At 45.3% G+C, this 23,479-nt stretch overlaps 3 protein-coding genes, 2 long non-coding RNA genes and 2 other non-coding genes across 10 annotated transcripts; 4 read left to right on the top strand and 3 right to left on the bottom strand.

Moving 5' to 3' along the window:
• Positions 1-1,538: 1,538 nt before the first annotated feature.
• Positions 1,539-7,874, bottom strand: LOC144006435 (uncharacterized). Its single transcript, XR_013279823.1, has 3 exons — positions 7,445-7,874; positions 2,294-2,628; positions 1,539-1,776 (listed from the first exon to the last, which is right to left on the bottom strand). It is a non-coding gene; the product is annotated as an uncharacterized LOC144006435 (long non-coding RNA).
• Positions 1,823-6,976, top strand: LOC144006432 (complement component C1q receptor-like). Of its 3 annotated transcripts, none has more exons than XM_077505283.1 (4): positions 1,823-2,691; positions 3,256-3,321; positions 3,427-3,826; positions 5,356-6,976. In XM_077505283.1, the coding sequence occupies exons 1-4, from the start codon at positions 2,515-2,517 to the stop codon at positions 6,948-6,950; spliced, it is 2,238 nt and encodes a 745-aa protein (XP_077361409.1). In that variant the 5' UTR covers positions 1,823-2,514; the 3' UTR covers positions 6,951-6,976. The 3 variants fall into 3 exon arrangements, with proteins under 3 accessions (XP_077361409.1, XP_077361410.1, XP_077361411.1); XM_077505284.1 differs by having other exon boundaries at positions 1,823-2,480; XM_077505285.1 differs by lacking the exon at positions 3,256-3,321 and having other exon boundaries at positions 2,535-2,564.
• On the top strand, positions 7,355-18,434 carry LOC144006437 (uncharacterized). Of its 2 annotated transcripts, XR_013279824.1 has the most exons (4): positions 7,355-7,491; positions 11,926-12,019; positions 12,478-12,692; positions 17,720-18,434. It is a non-coding gene; the product is annotated as an uncharacterized LOC144006437 (long non-coding RNA). The 2 variants fall into 2 exon arrangements; XR_013279825.1 differs by lacking the exon at positions 11,926-12,019 and having other exon boundaries at positions 7,391-7,491.
• On the top strand, positions 8,033-8,104 carry trnaa-cgc (transfer RNA alanine (anticodon CGC)). Its single transcript has one exon. It is a non-coding gene; the product is annotated as a tRNA-Ala (tRNA).
• On the bottom strand, positions 8,218-8,290 carry trnav-uac (transfer RNA valine (anticodon UAC)). Its single transcript has one exon. It is a non-coding gene; the product is annotated as a tRNA-Val (tRNA).
• Positions 9,690-17,955, bottom strand: LOC144006433 (trafficking protein particle complex subunit 14-like). The gene is made up of 13 exons (XM_077505286.1): positions 17,676-17,955; positions 16,148-16,470; positions 15,977-16,072; positions 15,190-15,319; positions 14,475-14,561; positions 14,273-14,393; positions 14,017-14,164; positions 13,385-13,467; positions 12,517-12,668; positions 11,977-12,113; positions 10,533-10,611; positions 10,298-10,412; positions 9,690-10,190 (listed from the first exon to the last, which is right to left on the bottom strand). The coding sequence occupies exons 1-13, from the start codon at positions 17,869-17,871 to the stop codon at positions 10,022-10,024; spliced, it is 1,836 nt and encodes a 611-aa protein (XP_077361412.1). The 5' UTR covers positions 17,872-17,955; the 3' UTR covers positions 9,690-10,021.
• A 2,870-nt stretch (positions 18,435-21,304) lies between the features above and the next one.
• On the top strand, positions 21,305-23,030 carry LOC144006434 (odorant receptor 131-2-like). The gene has a single exon (XM_077505287.1). It carries the CDS (start codon positions 21,603-21,605, stop codon positions 22,551-22,553), a length of 951 nt encoding a protein of 316 aa, XP_077361413.1. The 5' UTR covers positions 21,305-21,602; the 3' UTR covers positions 22,554-23,030.
• The last annotated feature ends 449 nt before the right edge of the window (positions 23,031-23,479 follow it).

A 23,479-nucleotide genomic window follows, 5' to 3' on the forward strand; every position in this document is an offset into this window, starting at 1 on the left:
ATAACTAAAAATCTAATCACAAACATAAATCTTTTGACACATAAGCACAATTCTTTACCTTGTTGCCACTTTCAAATCGTTAAACTGTTGAATTTGTCGACTGTGAATCTTTTGTTTACTTTTTCAAACGCGTCTTCATATACGGTGTCAAGTCAGCGCCTAGCCTCAGCTGTTACCCGTTTCTTTATCCCTTCAAAGTAAAACGTCGACAAACCGGAAGTTGCAAAATAAAGAGGTCGAAGATTATAGAAAATTTGGCAAATAGAACGATTGTCCTTTACACATAGACATCTCTCACACAGTCTCTCTACCACAAACCCTCTCCCAGATGAACATGTGACAAGAAAATATATCGCTTGAATTCAAATATTTCCCTTGTGGTGTATGTGCGTGCGCGTGTGCGAGCGCGAACGACACCACAGAAAGACAAAAGAATCCACCAAGTCAGAGTCACATGATGACTCGGAAAAGAAAAGAAAGAGTTGCTGTGCCAGGAGCAACAAGCTAATCCTCAACAGGCCTGAATGAAAGATGGAAGAAAAGTCAGCAAAGAGGCCTTGAGGAGAAGATGACGAGGAGAAGAAGGGAAGTGAAGGAAGAGACGAGGAGGGAAGGGAGGACGGGTGAAAGGTTGAGGTAAAGACTAGTGAACTCTTCATGTAAACAATGTGAACATTCCTCTTCCAGGACCTTCTCTCGTTTCCATGGCGACAACTGAACTTCTTGCACGTCTTAGCCAGCCAACAAACACAAAACTGCAACACAACTGCATCCAACTGGACAGGACTCGATTTTATTGGGTAAAACTCAAACTGGACTGGATTTAACCTGACTGGCTCGATCTGACAGCAATAAACGAACAGGACTGGATTTAACTAGACCTGACTGGATCTAACTGGACTTGACACAGCAAAACTGGAGGTCACCTGACCTGACCTATCTCACTGAACCTCACTGGACCAAACAATCTTCAGTAAACCAGACCTAATAGTTTCTAATTGGAACTAACTTGACCCAACTGGATCTGACTGGACCAAGCTGGAACTCACTTGAATCTAACTGCAGCCAGTGAAATCTACAGTAACTTGACTTAACAGGATCTGAAGGGACCTAAAACTATTCAAGTACCCGGACCCAACTGGATCTAACTGGACCCAATTCAATCTACAATATTTTGACCTTATTGAGTATGATTAGACCCAACACTACCTGGTCCTAAGTGGAACTAAATGGCCTTGACAGTGCCCAACTGGAAGTCACCTAACTGGATGTAACTGAATTAGATGTAATCTAACGCACTGACACACGCACACAAAAACAGTGCATGTGTGCGCTTGGCTTGCTTTGCGGAAAAGTTGTTGCTAATCAGTCAGCTCTTTCCATACTTTTGCTTTCTTCCAAGTCAGCAGCTTTTGTGAGGCTTCTGTTTGTCACTCAAATGCTTACTTACTTTCGCCGTCTTCTTCTGGGCCCCCCGAAACCCAACACCCCGCAACCTCACTCCTTCACTCACCCCCTCATTCCCTCACCCCTTCACTCTCATGCGAGCCTCCATGCTGTCCTACTTTTCCACATGCTCTCTGCTTTCTTCATTTCTCAAACTTTCCATGACTTCTACCTCTGCTCTGTGTGTGTGTGTTTCTCACTACGCAACTGCTGCAAGCTGGAAGGTCAAAGTGGCAGGGGTCAGAAACTTCACAAAGGTATTTCCTCATCATCACTCAGGGAGCGGACGGCTCGCATCGTTTTCAGCCTGCATGGCGTGGGGGATCGAACCTGTGCGCACACAGGAATGTATATACACACACACACACACACACACACACACACACACACACAAGGCCGCAGCTAATTGCTCCAGTCTGTGTGCACGTGCACATCCGTGCGCGTGTGTGAATATGTGACATGGGAGACCAGCGGTTGGGAAGAGTGAACGAGTGTTTGATCTGGCGTACACACGCACACATGTTGGGTCGGTGGGTTCTGTTCCGACCCAAAACAAACATAAATGCTGCTCACTTCACAAAAAAATGGATTATTTCTTTATTAGGGCGCCTTTCTTTTCCAAATCTTGACACTAATTTTGAAGATGAGCATTTAAATATATGTTCTAAGGTGTCACTCTCAGGTGTGTTTGTGGAGCAGGTGTATTAAATGTTAAATTTATTGCACATTGACAAAATGAACGAAAGAGGAGGAGGAAGTGGTGCTAATGACGTTGTCGCACTTGTGCAACGAAGCACAAAACGGAGTCTGACAAAAAAACAAAACAAAAACGGAGTCTGTCACGTACCTTGATCTACTTCCTGTGGGCGGAGCTTCGGCATCACCTTCGGAAGACGAGCCGGCGCTCTTGCCTGCCGACGTCTGCGAGATCCATCGCCGCTGGAATGTCTGAGGGGGCGGGGCCAGCGCCAGCACCAACACCGCCGCTAATGGCCAAAGCAGACAGCGACACGAGTAGGAGGTTCGGGCTGAAGGTGATGACGAGGACACGGTGGGGAAGGCCAAAAGATGGAGAGGGGGGAGGGAACCAAGACCAGAAGGCTCTTCGGGAGTCGCAGGTTTTCTTCTTTCTTTCTTTCTTGCTCTTGTGCTGCTGCTTCTGTCCTACTCAACGCCTCAACTCTGCCAAAACACACACAAACAGACACGAGCGCGCACGCGCAGATTAGGTGGTCCATTTCGAAGGTAACCCCAAAATATACTCCTGAGAGGCCGTCCTCAATTCTCATGCACATCTGGCATTTCCTCTTTCCTCTCCTGCGTCCAACACACACACGTGCACCATTACCGGTTTAACTGTCATTGTGGGGACCGGCATGTCATTGTTGGGGCATTTTGGTCCAAGTCCAGACTTGTTTTCGAGGGTCAAAACTTGGTTTTAGAGTTCAGGTTTTGATTGGCAGGGTAAGGGTTAGCAATCAGTTGTGATGGTTAAGGTTAGGATACGGGGCTCGGAAATGCATTACGTCAATGGGATGTCCCCACTAAGATAGTAAGACAGACGTGTGTGTGGTCTTATGTTTTTCATAACCCCCCCTACCAATGCCCTCATGCTCATGCTGACTGAGTGAAGCCCCTCCAGGCTTTATTGCACTTCTTCCTGCACCCCCGACTTCTTCTTCCAAAAACATGCAATTTTTTTCCTCAACGTTGCAACAGCAACTCCCCCACACACTCACTAATTTTCTCCTCCTCCGAACCCCCCACGCCCCCCGAACCCCCCTCCCAGCCCTCCATCCTCTCCTTCAGTCGCGGGCGAACTGGGCAGAGGCGACACACGTGAAATCTTCACCTGATTTGGAAAAACCCAAACAGGTCATTAACATCCCGTTTTCAGGTCGCACTTCCGGTCCTGGTACCAGCCGGCGACAGCACCCAACTCGACTGGGATACTTAAGGATCTTCTTCTTTTTATCGCAGCTTCCTTTTGCGATGCGGCCGCTCGGGAGGGGTGTCGGCACGCTGCGCCCCCGGCTGGCGGGGGCGTGCGTCGCCTGGCTGCTGCTGCTGTGGCTGGCGCAGGCCGCCGCCGGCGATGCCAGCGAGCTGATGGAGAAGGACGCGCTGTGCCACCCGCGCGGATGCCTGGTGGTATTCATGCATCGGAGAACCTTCCGGGAGGCGGGCCGCGGCTGCCGGGAGCGCGGCGGTACGCTGGCCACGCTGCACGACCGGCGGGCCGCCGACGCCGTGCACCGGCTGCTGGAGGGCGCCGAGCCGCGCGGCGCCCGCCTGCGACTACGCCTCTGGATCGGCCTGCACCGGGCGCCGCGGCAGTGCTCTTCCACACGGCCGCTGCGGGGCTTCGTCTGGGTGACGGGTGAGTTGGGTCGGGTGGCGCATGCAGGGTTGCCTTTGGCTTGCCGCCCTTAAAACTGCTGGGTTAAAATTGAAGTGACTCACTAACTTGGGTCAACTTTGAGTTGTTTTTCATAAAACACCCCAGGAAGTTGGGTCAAACTGACCCAATTTTTGATCCAAATTAGATTGTTTTTGACCTAGCAGTTTCTTCGGTTGACAAAACTTGGGAAAAAAAAAACCACAATAGAATCAAAATAAATAATAATCAATTGTGTACATTGCCCTGCGATTGGCTGGCAACCAGTCTCGGGTGTACCCCGACTACTGCTCAGAGCCAGCTGAGATAGGCCCCAGCACCCCCCGCGACCCTTGTGAGGATTAAGCGGTCAAGGAAATGAATGAATGAATGAATTGTGTACATTATTTATAATTTAAAATTCCGGTTTATGAACAAAGTAGAGTGAGCGCCTGCAGGGAAGAGAACCAAACACCCCCACCCCAACTATTGCTTCCTTCTGCTGACCTCTAGTGGCTGCAGCAACAAAGCGCGACCACCACAGGTTGAACACTCGATTAGATTACATTATTTAAATCGTATTAAATTATATATCGACTCCTTCTTAAAATAATCACCTAAATCATGTTTTATGATTTTTCAGGGAAACACAAAACTAACCATTTGCATCATGAGGTGATTATTTAAACATGACATTTGCAATTATTTTAAGAGGGTGACGATATGATTGGTTAGGTCAGATGAATTTATGTGGGATAGGTTAGATTCGGGATAAGATAAGGGATATTGAAATTTGGTTAAAGTAGATTGGTTTAGATTGTTCATTAGATTAGATTAGATTAGATTAGATTAGATTAGATTAGATTAGATTAGATTAGATTAGATTAGATTAGATTAGATTAGATTAGATTAGATTAGATTAGATTAGATTAGAGTAGATTAGATTGGTTTACATTACTTTAGATTAGATAGAGTTATGTTTGGTTAGAGTAGATTCAACTGGATTAGAGTAGATTAGACCAGATTGTGTTTGGTTAGATCAAATTAAACCAGGGATTACAGATCAGATTTACATAGTATTTTATATTGGGTTAGATGAATAAATTGAGTTGACTAGATAAATGTTTGGGGTGGCACGGTGACTGAGTGATTAGCATGTCCGCCTCCCAGTACTGAGGATGCAGGTTCGAGTCCAGGCTCCGGCCTTCCTGGAAGTTTGCATGTTCTCCCTGTGCCTGTGTGGTTCTTCTTCGGGTACTCCGTTCTCCTCCCACATTCTAAAGACATGCATGGCAGTTTAATTGGGCGCTCCAAATTGTCCCTAGGTTTGCTTGTGTGTGTGTGGATGGTTGTTCGTCTCTGTGTGCCCTGCGGTTGGCTGGCAAACAGTTCAAGGTGTACACTGCCTGAAGCCAGCTGGGATAGGCTCCAGCACCCCCCACACCCCTTGTGAGGAGCAAACGGTTAAGAAAATGGATGGATAGATTAATGTTATGTGTGGCGTGACCTTGCGATGTTTGTTATGCCCGTAGGTGACCAGGAGGGTCAGTTCACTAACTGGCTGCGCGAAGAGGCAGCGGGCGCGTGTGCTGCGCCGCGCTGCGTGGCCATGACGGTGAACACGGCAGACGGCGCCCACCTCAACAGCGACAACGCCGACAACTTCAAGTGGCTGGACGGCTCGTGCGGGTTGGCGCTGGATGGCTACGTGTGCCAGTACCCCTCCAGGGGCATGTGCCCTCCCTTGGAGGACGAGGGGCAGGGGCCGGCCACGTACGCCACGCAATTCCAGCTGACCAGTCGGGTTCTAAGCCACGTGCCGTTGGGCTCGGTGGCCACCCTCCCCTGTCCGGCCGGGCCCTCGGGGGCCGACTCCGCCGGCGAGCAGACGGTGCTGTGCATGGAGAGAGACGACGGGTCAGTGGGCTGGTCCCGGGATGCGCCGCTCTGCGGGGCGCATGCCGCGGCGCCCAAGCAGGACTGGTGCGACGGCGACCACGGGTGTCAGCAGCACTGCCAGAACACCGACTCACACTACTACTGCTACTGCTCGGAGGGATACACGCTCGGCGGGGACGGCTACACCTGCGAGCTGGACCCCTTAGACCCTACAGACCCTCCGGAGCTTTCTTCTTCGGACGCTTCCACCACACCTAGCGCGTCGCCTCGCGTCAAAGCGGCGTGCGTGGAAATGGGCTGCGAGTACGATTGCGCGGAGACGTCTCGAGGGGTCCGCTGCACGTGTCCCCCAGGGTACCAAATGGGCCCGGACGGGCGGCGGTGCTCCGACGTGGACGAGTGTCGGCAGCAGCCGTGTCCGCAGGCATGCGTCAACGTGCCCGGAACTTTCCACTGCGCGTGCCACGACGGCTACCAGCCCGACGACGAGGGCGAGTGCGTGGACGTGGATGAGTGCGAGGATGAGGGCAGCTGCGAGGGCGCCTGCCAGAACACAGAGGGCTCCTTCACATGCGCCTGCCGCCACGGTTACCAGCTGTCGAGCAACGGTACGTGCCAGGACGTGGACGAGTGTGTAGGGGCGTCGCCCTGCCAGCAGCAGTGTCTCAACTACCTGGGCAGCTACCAGTGTTACTGCGACGACGGCTACGAGCTGCAGGCCGACGGACTCGGCTGCCGGCCGGTGCCTGCCGACGAAGAATACTCCACGATGATGCCGGACCCGACCGACCATGCCCACGTACCGGAATCGGACCACGACGGCCCGCGAACCGTTCGGCCCCACTTTGACGTCCAATGGCTGACGGACGCCCCCGAAGCCCACGACTCTGACGACCGCCTAGACCGATGGGACGCCCCCTCGTCGAGGCGGTACCGGACAGAGCGGCCGCCCGAGACGGGGCGGAGCGACGACGAGGGAGCCCGCCCCACGACCGGAGGTCAAGAAGGTGAAGGCGAACAAAACCGCGACAAAAGTAAACATGACAAGAGTTGGCTGCTGGTAGCGCTGTTGGTACCGCTGTGCGTGTTTCTGGTGGTGATGTTGGCACTGGGCATCGTCTACTGCACCAGCTGCGCCGTGGACAAGAACATGCGAATGTCGGAATGCTGCCGCTGGATCCTCCCCACACCCAACCCCGACAGCGCCCAGCCCAAGGGGCGAGCGTGACGCTGTGACACGACCATGTGACATTGCTCTTTCCCCCCCCCCCCCCCCCCCCCCCCCCCCCCCTCTGTGACATTGCTCATGTGACATGGTCATCATAAAGCCAGCAGTCAGCCTTACTTTCTGTATCTCTCAAACTTTTGTAAATAAATCACTTCCATTCCACTTTGAAAAACAATAAAATACTTAAACAAATCTGTCTGGTTTCTACACCCCCATGAGCATAAATGATGGAAGTCCAACTCATCAAATGATAAATTTCGGAAACTTATGTTGTTTACAAATTAGCCAAGAACATTGGCTTATTTAGACATATCAACGTCCCCTATTTATTTATTTATTTATTTATTTAAGTCTTATTTCATCAAATCCGTGGTAGCAGGCGCATCCAACCCAGCGTCAATCGTCACGGCGCTCCAAAACGTCACTCGACGACACACCTCATTAACAAGTGAGCTAGCCAGGGCTGCAGATGAGGGAGTAGAACCGTCACTTACCTTCGGTGGCGGTTGGCGTAGGTTTGCTTTCCCACGTGGGAGACCATGTAAGTTTGTGTCTGAGTGAGTGAGTGAGTGAGTGAAAAACAAAAAACAAGTGAGCTAGCAAGTGGTTGATAGCTTGGGGAACGTTATAGCTGGCACGCTTTGGTCCCGTCTATCACCTAGCTGGAAAAGTAACAGTCCATTCAGTTGGTTAGTCGGCAATATTTTCTTCATTAAAAATTTATATACATATATATATATATATATATATATATATATATATATATATATATATATACTGTGATTGGTTGGCAACCAGTCCAGGGTGTCCCCCGCCTACTGCCCAGAGCCAGCTGAGATAGGCGCCAGCACCCCCCACGACCCTTGTGAGGAATAAGCTGCTCACGGCTAACTAGGCGTTTTGAAAAGAAAAAAAGATGCCATAAAGAAGAACTAAACGTAACCCAACGTGTTGCAAACAGTTTGTGAATACGTCAGCGACGCTCAAAGGCTTATATATTATTTAAAAAAAAAAAAAAAAAAAAAAAATTAACGGTTGTGCTTGGCTTTATCTATTCATAGTGAAACTCGTACTGCGCATGTGGGGATGTAGCTCAGTGGTAGAGCGCATGCTTCGCATGTATGAGGTCCCGGGTTCAATCCCCGGCATCTCCATTTTGGTGCAGAGACAATTTTATAAATTTTATAAGCCACACGTTTATGGATGAATATACTGTACACTACGTTGAAACACAATCTTTATAAAAACGCGACAAAAAAAAAAAAGCTGGTTCCACTGGGGCTCGAACCCAGGACCTTCTGCGTGTAAAGCAGACGTGATAACCGCTACACTATGGAACCGGTGTTTCCACTTTCTGGAATATCTGTATATAAACAGAGCAAAATCTGCACAATTTCCACGACATTGCTGAAAATAATTAAAAGAAAAAATCGCGTCCTGCGTGTTCTGCCTGTGCGGGAAAGTAGACGAACAAATCGGACCCCTCTTTTGCGAATGTACAACATGCTACTTTAATTCCACTGGGGCTCGAACCCATTACCTGACATGCGAACGGAGACCGATCGCTTAACTTTTCCCCATTTATTTTCAATGGTAGTGCTTAGTTCAATACCGACGCAATATATTTTTGTCCACTGACTGGCGGTGCAGGCACGTTTTGGTCAAGAACTGGACACGTACGTCTATTCACCTGTGAAGCTACTATACATTCGTTTCGCGACGCCACTTTTGCAAGCTGTGCCGCAATGTTTGAGATAAGTTCAAATGAAAATAACATTTAGAAAATGTTTTTGTATATCTTGAAGAAATGAACACGCAGATTTGCTAGAGCATCCTCACAAAAGAATGACAAATAGGCCTACAACGACTTTTGATTTATATTGACTTTCACATCAGATATAAAAGAAAACTACTTTGGTTATTTACTGCAAATGATAGCACCTGAGTGGGTCAAGTGATAAGCACTTGTAAGGAGTGGCGTGGTGGTGGAGGTTTCTCAAAAGGCAGCAAAACGGTCGGTGAGGTTGTTGCTGTGTGTTCAGCCTCCATTTCACGGGACTCGTTTTAATGGATTTGAGATGGACAGGAACAGAAACAAGTGCCCAGTGCAGGTGCAGGAGTCGTGAGTCTGGTAGATCCAGAATTGGCCGCTGTTGTTTACTGGCGCTGTGGCGGTAAGTCCGTGCGCTTGGCTAACCTATGTGGCGGCCATGTTGGTCGGGGCGACATTCCCATGAAAGACAATGGAACACTGACGTTTGACGCATTTTTTTTCTTAGAAACATATTTAAAGGCATTATTTAGCACAAACTTAATATTGTGTCGTGATTTGTGTTAAGTTTATTCAAGTTGATAGTTGAAGCTGATGTACGATAACACTGCAAAAATGTCCTCTTAAATTTCTTCCCTAGTAGTAACATGGATCAATAATAATAATAATAATAATAATAATAATAATAATAATAATAATAATAATAATAATAATAATAATAATGATAATGATAATGATGATGATGACAGTGTTCTGTTGTTTACCAGGTTTTGGGACAGAGCCCAACCACAAATGGCAAAAATCTGCATTCTACAAGATGGTGGCAGATGCACAAACTGAAACTCCTCAACTCACTTCAACATAGTTCGTTGGCACCAAGATGACCCCAAAGCAATACTTTCATATTAGACAATTTGGCCTTTGACCTGGGGAACAAAAAAAACAAAAAAATAGCAGATAGCAAATGGTTGGTTGGATGGTTTGGTTTTATAGTGCCTTTGTGTGTACACTTTGGCCATCTGGGGGCAGTATAATACAATCATTTATCAGGAAGCTGCTGTAATATTAGTCGTTCCTTGCAAAAGATAAGGAATACGTGCCCATGAGTATTGATGATTATCTGCTGTAGTGAAGATTGCACACAGTGTGAGAACGATAAAACAATGGCGCTTCAAAGTTTATAGCACCTTTCAAGGCACCCAAGGACATTTCGATGCCCTCCTTGACCCTAGTGTCCAGCTCCCGGGTGTCCTTTTAGATGACCTGGTAGGCGTTCTTTAATGTTCTCCTAGATGTCTTCCTAGATGTTCTCCCCGCTTATTGGATCCACCACCAGAACTTTACACTCCCGCTTAGCGATCTTGTCCAACGACAAAAGGCTTTTGTCCTGCGGCGGCAAGTAGAGCGGCCGTCCCACCGGAGAGCCCACCGGGGGCGTGATGGCGCGCCGCTCCATGGCGCTGCCCGTCCTGAACCACACATACAATCAGGTCTACCGGCCTCACTGTGCAGCAACCCCTCCCAGTGTTTAAGGGACGAAAGGTGGAAGAGTAAAATTGTGCGGTCCCGGTCTCACCTCATGATGTGCGAGCGAGACGGCTGCTGGTGGGAGAAAGATTGGGAGCGACCCAAACTGGCCTGGTGGCGGTCCAGCAGGTCTCGCATGGCCGGGCTGGATGGGCTGTTCTTACCTGAGTGGATTCAGACCCATCATAACATCAACCTACATTGATTTACTGCCTGCCGTAACGTCTACTTGGTCTATGCAATTCCATCTTAACCTCTACTTGGTCTACGCACTGTGCACTTACGTGAAAGCGGCCTGGCGTCGGGCGGCGGGTTGGACACGGACGCTGTGAACTGTAGCTTGAGCTTCATGTGCTGGCTCAACTGAGCAGACAAAAAGGTGGGCCGGGTCATCCATCAGTCATTCATATCCTACTCGGTAATCGCCATAAACATGTGGAGTATTTCTAAAACTGACTCCTTATATGGTTTTTCATTCATTTCAATAGGAAACATTCACTTGGTTTGTGAATGGAGGCGCATAACGGATGACATTCGTTAACTGATGTTCTTCTGTTAAGAAGTGGCAATGACTAATAACAATGCTAACTTTTACTTTGAAGCAGAGTTATTAGAGTTGGGGAATTTTCATATTAGTTAGTTTTTCATTTTGTTTTTTGTTTTTTTAATTTAGTGAGTTTTGATTAGTTTTCAGGGTGGTTCTGTTAGTTTTTTTTAATAGTTTTTTAACGCTTACATTTAGCTTAGTTTTAGTTAGCTTCAGTATTAGTTTTTGTTTTTTAAAATGTGTATTACTTTTGCGCAATATTTAATAAACACCATGTTAAAATGATAAAAGTAACCCATTTCTTACCTAGTGTAGCATTTTGGCTGAGTTAAATGAAAAAGCCGAGCCATGGGGTATATGCCACGGAAGAGGCGGGACTGTTTTTTGCACAACAGTTTGTTTCTGGTTCGGTTTGCGACGTGTGGGCTGCATCAAAAATACTTGTGCTTCCGACTTTGTGCCACTGGGTTGTGCGTTCGCAACCCGGACCGGAAATGAACTGATGTGCAAAATCACGTCCCGCCTCTTCTGTGGCATATACCCCATTGGGGCCAAAAGTCAAGCAGGCAAATTTGTTGCAGAGGAGCGACATCATCTGAAGGTGCTTTTCTATTGGCTGTTGCTAGATGACGACTGTGTGACACACTTCCAAAAGTCTTTATTCCGTATAGTCAACAATTCATTGGTCTATAATCTTTAAGAATGGATATTGTTGGTTTATTATGTATGTTGCAATAAAAAAAAAGGATTTATTACGGTTAATAAATTTACTTAAAATCACATTTAAAATCATTCCCAAATATATTAATTTAATTACCAAACACCAAACGAAAGACATTTTCGCTATAATCATAGTTATCTTTAGTTAGTTTTGTAAACATAAAATGAAGTTAGTTAGTTTTCATCTTTTAAAAAGCATTTTCGTTGTTATTTTATTTCATTAACAAAATTGTTTTTTGAATTTTAGTTTTTCGTTAGTTTTCGTTAACTGAAATAATCTTTCTTTGAAGTGAATATTAATGAATTAGATCACATAAAGTTGACAAAATTGTCAACTCAAAATCCCGTGGTATTGATTGCGGTGTCAGCAATGAGTAATGATTCTGAACGATAACAAATTGTTTTCGTAGAGCTGTAGGTCAGAGAGAAGTGAGCACGATGGCTCCCCCTGCAGGCGGTACCTCGTAGAGTCCTGGTCGGAGGATCTGGAAGGCCACGCTGAAGGTTAGAGTGCTGCCTTTGCGACAGTGGCCCAGGTTGCTGAGGGGGGTGTGGCACACCACCGCAGACAATGTGGCGTCTTCATTCTGACCGCGCCCTGAAAACATAAACGCATGGCAAAGTCAAGTACCGTGGACTATGTAGTCCACTATATCAACATCCCTTTTTTAAGTTAGAAGTTTCATCTGTTCTTGGAGAACGTTCTTTTCTCAGCTCATCATTCCCCATTTAAATGAATTTAAAAAAAGTCTGTTTCAGCATACCCCAAAAAGCCAACAGAAAATTTTATTTTTTTATTTTTTCTTAATACTAACAACATTAGGACTCTTAACCGAGTAAATCTCTTTCTTTTCTGTTTTAATTAAAAAGAAACAGTTTGGGCTTCACTACATGAAATAATGACATGTTATGTAATGACCAAGTTATGTGTTGCTTCACCATTTATGTTGGATGTGTTTCAGCTTGCAACCACTGGAGGAGGCCGCAAAATGCGAACTCACCCTCCGGAGTCCAGACGAGCCGCACGGACAGAAAATCCTGCAGGTTGTTGAGCAGCACGTATTTGACCTTGAAGTGCTCCTTGACCTTGACAGTGCTGGGGCAGCTGGCCGTCATCACGAACCTGGGCCGGTCCAGGCGGACGCTTGGCAACCTGCCGGACGCACACCATTGGGAAGTAAGCCACTACAAATACTTTTGCGAAATTGCGATGCTTCATGAGGGCATTTTCAGCTATCTGTGCTTTAAGTGTTTGTTTGTTTTTTGGACCATTTTTAACTGTTAAAAATTGATATTTGAACTTTATACTGGTGACTGCATTTTTCGCATGGAGTATTATTTACATTCTAACACTCACCCCAAATGGCCGCCACAACCCACAATGCTTTTTCACAACAGATTCAGAGAAGCAACGCATTCCCCTTCATTTAAGAATGTTTTTTTTATGTTGACTAATACAAGTGATTGGTGGTAAATTTGTTGTTATGTGACGGGCCAGCCTAAAAGGCACCAACTACTAGCCTGAAAAAAAATTCAGTCTATGGTAATCTGGAAAAAGTCTAATCATGAGCTAATTTTAAAATATTTGCTCCTCAGTTCACAATGTTAGTAAAGCTATGGAAACGTGTATGGCTAGCTGCTAGCCATAACAGATTTAGCCAATGCTAGCTATCTCTTTCCTGACAATGGGAAGTTAAGCATTATTTTTGTACAAGTTAAGAAGTTGAATCAGTTTTCCTTACATAAATCTATATAATTCTATTGAAGTACAGAGTGTGAGTACTTTTGTCACCTCTGCAGACATATCACCAGGAAGAAGCTAACGTAGCATGTGGCTAGTGTGTGGCAAGCGGGTTGCAGAGCTCATACCTGTAGTGGGTGTAGATGCAGTTGGTGAACGGCATCTTGGGAGTTGACCACTGCAGCACAGCAACTAGAGGAACCTCCATCCCCTGAGCAGGACACAAATGTTGGTGGCTAATATATGAAATATTTTGTGGAGTACAGTGGAGCCTCAAATTCCAGATTCTGGATTTAACAGACCTGGATTTAGTGTCCAGTCTTCACAAAACGCTCCTTTGTACTGTATAGCTGTCAAAATCTGTTAGTTCCAGAATTGGCTGCAATTGGGATATACTGTAGACTAGAGCAGGTTCACGTAGGTATTTATGTGGCGGCCATGTTGGCAGGGGCGAATGTCCCATGAAAAATCATGGACGTTAGCATAGCATTGCCGCTCAAAAGGAATGTATCGTATCTAACTATTCATATATATTGCTGTTTTTCCACTTTAGACACTTGTCATCTACATGTCTCTTGAACATGCTATTTTTGGTACAATATAGAGCTTTTTTTTTGTGGAATACAATCATAACAGAGGTGAAAAATTAAGCTATATTGGGTGTTCTGTTGTGAATTGGCATTAAAAAAAAATCAAACTGCATTGGAATTGATTATTGGGGCTTACAACTGCACTATGAGGCGATAAACTCCAAACGCACCTCAATAGACTCGTCTTGCGGCATGTCGTTGAGGTGCAGCTGGAACAGGAAGTCGTGCTCCTCCAAGGCGCCGAGCATGCTGGGAAGGCGGCATGCGGCGCTGTCCACCTTGCAGAAAGAAGCCATACCCACCTCACCCGAGTGGTGGCTACGGCAGCACGCGGCTGTTAAAACTGCGCTTCTCCAACTTTTTCAAACTGGACTAGTCTGGAATGACAATGTGCTCAGAAAACAAAACAATGCTTTGTATACGCACCAAACGTTATCCACAAGCAGCACGGAGCCGTCGGGCATGACGGGAAGGTAGGAGGCGTTGAGGTCCGGCAGAATACGAACGTCCCGCACGCTCACCTCCTCCTGCGACGACTTATTTAGCACTGAGAAAGACCAGAAGAAGAAAGTAACATCCTGTTTTGACGGCAGCCTGACACATCTGAGTGTTGACGAGGCTATAGTACCTTTGAGCACAGCCAAGTGGCGCCCCGAGACGCTCATCAGCTTACAGCGGACGGCGGGAGGCGGCAGGACAGTCAAGGTGGTGCTCACTGAGTCAAAACAAGAGTGGACGAGGTTGAGGAACGCGTCTGCAGGGCCTTCAAACTTCACTAGTGCTCGTCCATGGATCAGATCAACTATATTTGCAGTTAGATTAGCAGCAGCTTTGCTGCCCTTAGTCATTCAGCGTCTATGGCTCTACGCTCTAAAAACATCCATCCATCCATCCATCCATCCATCCATCCATTTTCTTAACCGCTTGCTCCTCACAAGGGTCACGGGGTGCTGGAGCCTATCCCAGCCGGCTTCGGGCAGTAGGCGGGGTACACCCTGAACTGGTTGCCAGCCAATCGCAGGGCACACAGAGACGAACAACCATCCACACACACAAGCACACCAAGGGAGAATTCGGAGCACCCAATTAACCTGCCATGCAAGTCTTTGGAATGTGGGAGGAGACCGGAGTACCCGGAGAAGACCCTCGCAGGCACGGGGAAAACATGAAAATTCCACCCAGGAACGCCGGGGCCCAGACTCAATCTTGCGCCTTCAGCACTAGGAGGCGGACGTGCTAACCACTCATACACCAAGCCGCGCTCTCAAAACAGTTGGGTCCAAAAGGGACATACACAATTTTTGTGTAATTTATAAAAAATGTGTGAACTATGAAGAGCAAACCTTGAGCCTTGAAGGTGTTCAGGTCGTGTCTAAAAGTGAGCGACGGCTCTCGTTGCTGCAGAACGCTCAGGTAGCCCAACTCCTGCACCTCTGCTTGCTCCGCCTCCTTCTTCCACACTGTGACCATTACCTGAGAGGGCCACACATTGGACATTGGAGCTGAGAATGCATACAAGTACGGAAGCGTAGAATTGCCAATGTGGAGTAAACATTTTTGGCTGGCGAGTATGTTCGAACATACTCGCAAATATGTTCAAAAATACTCGCAAATATGTTGCAAATATGAACGTACTTGTAGGCTACATGCTACAAAGTTAGCATACCTTCCCATAATACCACGGGGTATTATTTGCGCATGCGCAAGTGAAAAAAATGACGAACCTAAGTCATGCACGGCAGACATAATAAATCGTAAAAGTTACGAATAAACACTGTTTTTTGTCTACTTAATTTTCTAATGAATTGGTAATGTGGCCCAAATGCCTAAAAAATGGGGTTTTGCTTTGGATGCGAGTATGTTCAAACATATTTGCGAGTATGTTCAAACATATTTCAATACGTTCGAACATATTTGCAAGTATGTTCGAACATACTCGCCAGCCAAAAATGTTTATTCCACACTGACAGCTCTACGCTTCCGTATTGCAAGTGTGGACTGGGGAATAAAAAAATGAATGACAGGTTCTGAAAGAGAATTGCTACATAACAGAGATTGAAGATGGCTACCATGGAGTATGAAGCTAAAGCGCTACAGATATTTTCTGAAATGTGGAATGTGAGGGGCTACCTTGACTTTGACAGTGTTGACGGGGAGTTTGTCCAAGGAGACGGTGAGCGGGAAGATGACCTCATCTGCAAGAACCATTGGCTCGTCCAGAGGAGACTGCACGGCATTGAGGACAAAAGACAAACGCTCAGACATTCCTCACAATGGATTCTCCGCGCGTTCTCCACCGACCTGAACCGGAGCCCTGCGGAACTCCCGAGCGGTCGAGCCGCACGAGTTGTGGATGAGCAGCGGCTTGCAGTCGCGGAAGGTCCGACATCGCGAGTCCACCCTGCTGCCCAGCGCCGCGATGGCCGCTTCCGCCGCCGCCATGTAATCGTCCCCGGCGTCGTCGCAGCCCTCGTCGCCGCTGCTGCCGTAGTCGTGGTGGTGCTGGCCTGGCCGGTGGCGACCGCTCTCGCCCGGGCTCACGCTGGCCACCGCGCACAGAGAGCCGGCCAGCTCTCGCCAGGCGCGACTGCTGCACGATTCGCTCCCGAAACATTCAGGGTCCCCTGTTGGAACAGGCGTGTACTGTCAGCCCCGTATCGTTACACAATTTACTCTGCCGATTTAAATATTTCACAGTGAACGTCCGCATATTTGTGGTTCTGCGTTTGCAAAATTTTCTATTTGTAGATTATTATTTTTTGCTTGAACCAATAGGGAACCAGTACTTGATTCATGTTGCATATAGAAATATTTTTTGGCGTTTTTTTGAATTCAAGGGAGGAGTTTCATTTAGTCAAGCCATAGCCTTGTCTAAAAGTGTCTCATCGCCACCTGCTGGCATCTACTGTGTAAGCAATAACGAGTGTTTTTTAATTGATTATTTTGTCGATCAATCGGGGAAAACATGATTTGATTTCTATCCCGTTCAAAAATGATATTGTTTCAAACTGAAAGTGCAGAAGATGCACAAACATAAATGAATGTGTTTTCCAAAGTCAAAGCGCATATTTTATTTTGATTCAACACATATATAATCAGTCTACTTTCATGGAGGACTACAGAAATCTGAAAATATTCATGTTGATAAACTTAGCTTTTGACTATTTGAACAATTTAAAATAAAAAGTGACATTGTTGTTTTTTTAAACCCCAGTCTTCTTTCCTTTTTGATGCGACATCGTGAAAGACGGCAATCATTATCGCAGAGAACCTTCCATATGCAAAGGTTTTATGTGAAAATCAAGCAATTTTTTTTAAAGGCATATTAGCAGCAAACAGGTGATGTCATATCACAAACATTACTTCTTCTTTTTTTTTTTATCAAAGACAGTAGGCCTACATTTCTTAACTGTCAAAGCACGTTAATAATCAATTCAATATCAATATCTCAAAAAGTAAAGCCAATAAAAACGAATGTCATTTTCAAACTCAGCAACCCAAAATTACCCAGAAACCATTTAAATGTTTGGCACTCGTAGGAAAAAAATTAAAACTGTTGGCCAATGTTTCATAAAGTTATTGGTGAATTTTATAATCGAATAGTTGTTGTTACTGTATTTTTACTATATACATTTTAGCTTAGCATGAGTGCTATAAAGGTAAATTAATGTATTGTGTGGTACATCTATACAGAGACTTGTTCCTAATATTTTGAGCCTGCAAGATATGAGTTAATAGAGCAAGCAAGCACTGACTATATGAGAATATCCCACTCAAAGAGCAGCATCATTCATTCCTCCCCCTCCCTCCGCTCTCCCTCCCCGCTTACCCGGGCCTGGCTCGGTCGGCGTCGCCCTGCCGGCGTCCCTGCAGCGCAGCACCAGCAGGAAGCGGACCGTCTCTCCGAGGTAGAGGTGACTCCGGCGCGGTAGGCTTCGGTACCGGGCGGGCTCGGACAGGTCCGTGATGGGCACCGCCGGGAAATACATGAAGTACTCGCACTGAGACTCCATCATCTGCACCATGGCGACGGGCAAGTGAGGAGGACGAAGAGGAGGAAGGGGAACAATGGCATGCGATCGTTCCCCAAGCCTGATTTAGGGCGCCATCTGCTGGAGGCGGCGCTGCTACTGCAGGGGTTCGACGCGGCAGAAGTTGACTTGTCATGTCTGACCTCGGCTGTCTTGCGATTTAAAAAAAAAAAAAAACAACAACAACTGTCGATTGTCGAAGCTTTGATGCTTCGACAATCGACAGGCCTTAGTCGAGGCGCCGAGGCCAAGACTTTTGAGGTCGACAGGCCGCCATATTGCTCCTCCCAAGAAACATTCCTCGGCATACTGTCCTATACATTTACAGTATCAAAATTTGAGAACATTTAATTACATGTATACATTATATGCTTAATGGTGTTTAGTACAGGAGGAAACTTTTATAAATATATATAAATATTTTTTAATCAAAGAATTATAACTGTAATTCAACAAAAGATGCCTCTGCCAAATGGGTCTAAGGAACTGAACAATAAAAGAAAAACGGGATATTCAAAGCAGCAAGAACCGTCCACTTGTGTGTGTGTTTTTTGTTTTGTTTTTTATTAATTTTTATTTATTTATTTATTTATTTTTAAACTGGTCAAAAAAATAGTGACCATCTCCGGCCTCATGCTCACTGCCTACGAGCTGTATAGGCTGTCTCATCTGAACGTATGTAGTCTGCTCCCGAGGTGGGAGTTCGGAATTTATGTCACAAGTCAAAACGGTGGTCTTTGGTGAAGTGACCCTCAAGCATTGGACTTTGGATTGTTGTAATGTTATTTGTGAGGATTATTTTGGTTTCAAAATGTGATAAAATGTCATTTGAATGCAAACACAATCTGGCTGGCTTGTATGCTATAGTCACAGGAAAAATTAAGCAATGTTATACGTTTGTTTGTACTTTAAAAGTGGTCCTTTGAGCTCAATTAAAAACTTTACAGTTCGGTGTCAGGACCAGTCATTAACCACCTGCCCGAGCTAGACATTTAGTTCATAACACGACCTTAAAAGGCAGACACAAACCGAAAACGTGTGCAACAGCTGTGAAAGTCAGCCATGAGTGGCGTCATGTGTATGAAGTTGACTTCTTTGGTGTTTTTCAAATTTTGTCCCAACAGACACGCACATGCAACAGCCACAGGACTCATTAATCAAGTCACTATTTGGTGAAAACATTTTGAATAATTAATGTGCCTAAATGAGCCTTTTGGGGCCCAGGTAAGAGGGAGTAAGACAAAGGGGTCTAGCTACACCAGAGATTAGCAAGAAAGCCAAGACAACAACAAACATTGATGTCATCACCAGCACAAAGTGCAGTCGGAGTTTAGTTTTCCATAAAAACACGTGTGCTGTAATAATATAATTTTTATATCAGCACAATTTAGATCAACTGACTGCACAGAACACATTGTAATTTGTAACTAGTGTCATGTTTGATAGAAGTACTTATGTACTGTTAACGCTGTATATGTAAGTTAGTATGTAATGTAGATCCAAATAACACATTCGTGTTTTGTTTCATTTCCACAACGGCTGCAGCTGTCAAACATTTTTGTGTATGAAAATTTGATTGAATAATCCAATATCCGGATAAAATAATTTTTATTTTTGCTAGCTAACACAAAAGAAAATACATCATTTCACTTAATGAACAACCAAATGGTTTTCCTTTTTATTCAACTTTTTTTTTCTAAAAAAAAAAAAAAATTACAATTTTGCATAGCAACAAACTTATTTTCTTGTCTAGAAACAGTAGGTGAGCGTTTTGGCTATGAGATGGAGTCATATGGTAAGCACAGGAGCACTTTTGCCAGTAAAAACAGCACATTAGAGTAAATAGTTTGCTAAAAAAGGATCGGTAGGAACGGCTAATGTGCTAGGCTGTCAGCATCAAAGCATGCAGACATTTTTGCCTGTTAAAACTTGCTCGTCACACTTATATGGCGCACTCGCTTAGGCACTAGCTGCTAACGTTTTATATATATATATATATATATATATATATATATATATATATATATATATATATATATCCTTAATTAGCGATTGAACATGATTTTGGGATGACATGTTGACATCCATTAGACTTTGGAAGGTTGTAATTAGATTTGTGAGGATTATTTTGATTTCAAAATCTGCTGAAATGTTGACTATAACAATCTGCCTGATTTGTATTAGTGTTGTTCCGATACCGTTTTTTGGCCCCCGATACCGATACCCAGCTTTGCAGTATCGGCCGATGCCGATACCATACCGATACCTAAGGTTTATTTTTTTCTCAACATGAAAAAGCTGTCCTGCCATTAGTTCAGAGCATTCAAGGGCCAATAGGATATCTTGGCTCGGCATGCAGTGAACATGTCACATATCAGTGAATGTTGTGCACGAGCAAGAACAAGATCCTGCATCCAAAGCCCTATATTAGCGTTGGAATTAATGGTATTGGCATGTTACTTGTTAGTACTCACCGATACCGATACCACTGTTTTAATGCAGTATCGGGGCCTCTGCCAATACCAGTATCGGTATCGGAACAACACTAGTTTGTATGCCTAGTCACAGGCATAAGCAATGCATCATTTGCATTGTGTTGAATTGTAGAAATGCTTGGAATTGTCAATTGCTTCCATGTTAAATTTGCTCTTGAATTGTCTACTTATCAGTGTTTACTGCTTTCCATTCTGGGTGGAAGCTAATCTGTCTTTTAAGTGCGCAGTGATCTCCAATGTGCAAAATGACTTTTCATATATTGTTTGGATAGGCTAAAGGTTTTGGATAGATTGATCAGTGTGTACGGCATCAAGTATAGTCCGGCAGCTAGGCCTCTCCAAAGGACATTACTGAGATTGACCCCCACAACAGTGGAGGCATGGAACTTGAGCCACTTTTGGTTAAATTGGCTTCTGTCATGTACAAACCATTGAAACCAAGAATGTAGTCGGATTGTCTGACTGGCATATCTCCAAGCCCAGTTGAGTTAACTCATTTGCTCCCAAAGACGTATTTATACGTTTTTTATGTTGTTGGTTTTTTTATGCTAGACCATACAGAAGGCTTTGACGCAGCCTCGGAACTGAAGAAAACGCTTGAAGCAATGGTAGTGATTAAAAAAAAACAGCCAGCAGGTGGCAGAAGAGTATAAGAGATCAAACAGAGCCATGTTGCAAAAAACTTTTCCCCACTGTTTTAAACAGATTTGGGATGAAACTTAACTATATTCTAATGCTAATTGCTGCAAAACTGAAACAGATAGAAATATACTTTTTTTTTTTTTCCCTGATGAAAGAAGAGATGCAAATTTTTCCTTTGGTAGATTCAATGATTTGTAGCATTAGAATACAATACTCTGTGGGCCTTGCAAAAGCAGTCAAAATCCAGTAAAGGGGTTGCTTCAGTGAAAATGGCCGGGAGTGAATGAGTTAATAAGGTGTTTTTCTTGCCAATTCCAAATCATTTACTTTGTCAACAATCCTCTTCTTATTCTTGTATTCTTTTTAATGATGCTGTCTGTGACTTGCTGTGTGCAGCGTGATGCTGATGAAGGGAGGGGCTCAGCTGTGGGTGGTGTTTTATGGTAACCTAATGTGCCAACATGGGGCTTGCAAACATATAAAAAAAGCATGCCGACGTGCTGTTTGCTGTGAGTTGACTCAACATTCACAGTGTTTTCTTTATTTTTGTCTTTATTTTATTTTTTTGTTGCTGCTACATCCACCTGCATGGAAACCTTGGCCAACGTGACCACCACCAGGCTGGCCCTGTTGGACCGAGTGGCGGCCGGCACCTTGATCACGTCCTTCTGCCTGATGTGCCTCTTTGTCAACGGGTTCATGTTGTTCACCTTGAGAAGTAAATGCGTGTTTCGGGAGACCTCACGCTACATCCTGCTGTACAACCTGCTGCTCGGAGACACGCTGCAGCTGGTTGTTTCCCAGTTGTTGTACTTGCTGACTGCTTGCCGCATCAGGCTCACGTACCCCGCGTGCGGCGTGCTCACTCTGTTCTCCAACCTTGTCAGTAGGCTGTCTCCGCTGGTGCTGGTGCTAATGTCGCTGGAGAGATTTGTGGCTGTGTGCCACCCTCTCAGACACGCCTCCATCATTACCGTCAGGACCACAGTGGGGGCCACGCTTGCCGCGTGGCTCTTTTGTTTTCTAAATGTTCTCATTCTGGGGCTTTTGTTGATGTCTCCATTTGACCAGCTGAAAAGTCTGCAAATGACGCAACTGTGCAGACTCAATGCCATGTTCCTGGTGCCCATTCCTGTATTGTACTTAAATGTATACACGTATTTCCTGTTCACCTCAGCAAGCTTGACTATCATTTTCAGCTATATCGGCGTGGTGGTGTCAACTAGATCTGCAGCCACGGGCAAAGACTCGGCCCGTAAAGCTCGGAACACGCTGCTGCTGCACCTGGTGCAGCTGAGCCTCACCCTCTTTTCGGTGTTCTACCACAACATCATGTCACTTCTCTTACCTTTCTTGAGCCGCTTGATCTTGGCACGAGCCCACGTCATTTTTTATGTGTGCTTTTTCATGCTGCCTAGAAGTCTGAGTTCTCTTGCGTACGGGCTGAGAGATCAGAAACTTCGAGTCGTGCTCAGGTACCATCTGTGCTGTCATCTCAAAGTGTCAGTCGCTGCTGTTAAAGATGCTGTTTTGTCCTAAGAGCATCTGTTCTTCCTCCTGACTGCAATTGAGACATGTTCAAACGGTGTCATTTTTAACTGTTATGATGTACATGTAACCTTGCTCTCACAAGATGAATTCTCGCGGTATTTGTGAGTTTACAAACTCCCGAGAATACCATTTTTTATTTATTTTTTTCTTCCGGAGAATTCGTCTGTGGTTCGGACCAATCACAGAGCGACATTGTGTTTGGTGGCGGGATATGCTTCGTGCATTTCTAACTGATAAGATGTTTGTGCTTTTTCCCCCCTTCGACAAGAACGAGCACGCAATTTTCACCCGTGGCCGTAATTGGTTAAAACAAAAGTGTGAATGTCGCATCGTCCAATTAGCTCGAATTATTGTCCAGAATGTCCCGTCTTTTCCCGACGAAATTACTGTGGAGCGGTACCACATGGATAGCTATTGCCAGGTTAATATACATGTAATGATGTAAGTATATCGAAAAACTAAAGAATTTTGTCTTCATGTCACACTTAACATTGGGGGTAAATGTCTTGGGCCCCTGGAACGTGGAAAATGTTTTAGGCTGTGTTATTTTCTGTCTGAGCTGGCTTGACTGCATAAATAAATGACATGTTTTCAAAGTGGTTTGCCCTCGGCTTCTTATTAACATTACAGTATGTGTCAAGAAATAACCAATGAACTCAAATAAAGGCAAATGTATAATAAACCCACATATCCCCCACAACGAAGTAGTTTACAAAGTGCTGAGATTGGCCACTCTCAGAGCAAAAAATAAGTGGTCAAGAAAATGGATGGGACATTGAGGGAAATTGCTCTTTTTAGCAACCACCAGAAACAGTTTATGTAAGGTTTATATTAATTATGGAGGAGTAGCGACTCCTGGTGGCAACACCAATCATAACATAAGGTTCTGTATTTTTCCCCTTACTTTAATCAAA

The sequence above is a fragment of the Festucalex cinctus genome, chromosome 18 (assembly GCF_051991245.1).
Source record: "Festucalex cinctus isolate MCC-2025b chromosome 18, RoL_Fcin_1.0, whole genome shotgun sequence".
NCBI lineage: Eukaryota > Metazoa > Chordata > Actinopteri > Syngnathiformes > Syngnathidae > Festucalex > Festucalex cinctus.

What these genes read in the sequence shown, in the direction of transcription:
- LOC144006433 (XM_077505286.1), bottom strand. Translation starts at nt 17,871, where the DNA reads ATGGTGCAGATGATGGAGTCTCAGTGCGAGTACTTCATGTATTTCCCG. An exon ending in TGCATCTACACCCACTACAG is followed by an intron (nt 12,669 to 13,384) that starts GTATGAGCTCTG and finishes TGCGTCCGGCAG; the next exon opens with GTTGCCAAGCGTCCGCCTGG. An exon ending in GCTCGTCTGGACTCCGGAGG is followed by an intron (nt 12,114 to 12,516) that starts GTGAGTTCGCAT and finishes TTATGTTTTCAG; the next exon opens with GGCGCGGTCAGAATGAAGAC.
- LOC144006432 (XM_077505283.1), top strand. Translation starts at nt 2,515, where the DNA reads ATGGAGAGGGGGGAGGGAACCAAGACCAGAAGGCTCTTCGGGAGTCGC. An exon ending in TTAGGTGGTCCATTTCGAAG is followed by an intron (nt 2,692 to 3,255) that starts GTAACCCCAAAA and finishes CCTCTCCTTCAG; the next exon opens with TCGCGGGCGAACTGGGCAGA. An exon ending in ATTTGGAAAAACCCAAACAG is followed by an intron (nt 3,322 to 3,426) that starts GTCATTAACATC and finishes TTTTTATCGCAG; the next exon opens with CTTCCTTTTGCGATGCGGCC.
- LOC144006434 (XM_077505287.1), top strand. Translation starts at nt 21,603, where the DNA reads ATGGAAACCTTGGCCAACGTGACCACCACCAGGCTGGCCCTGTTGGAC.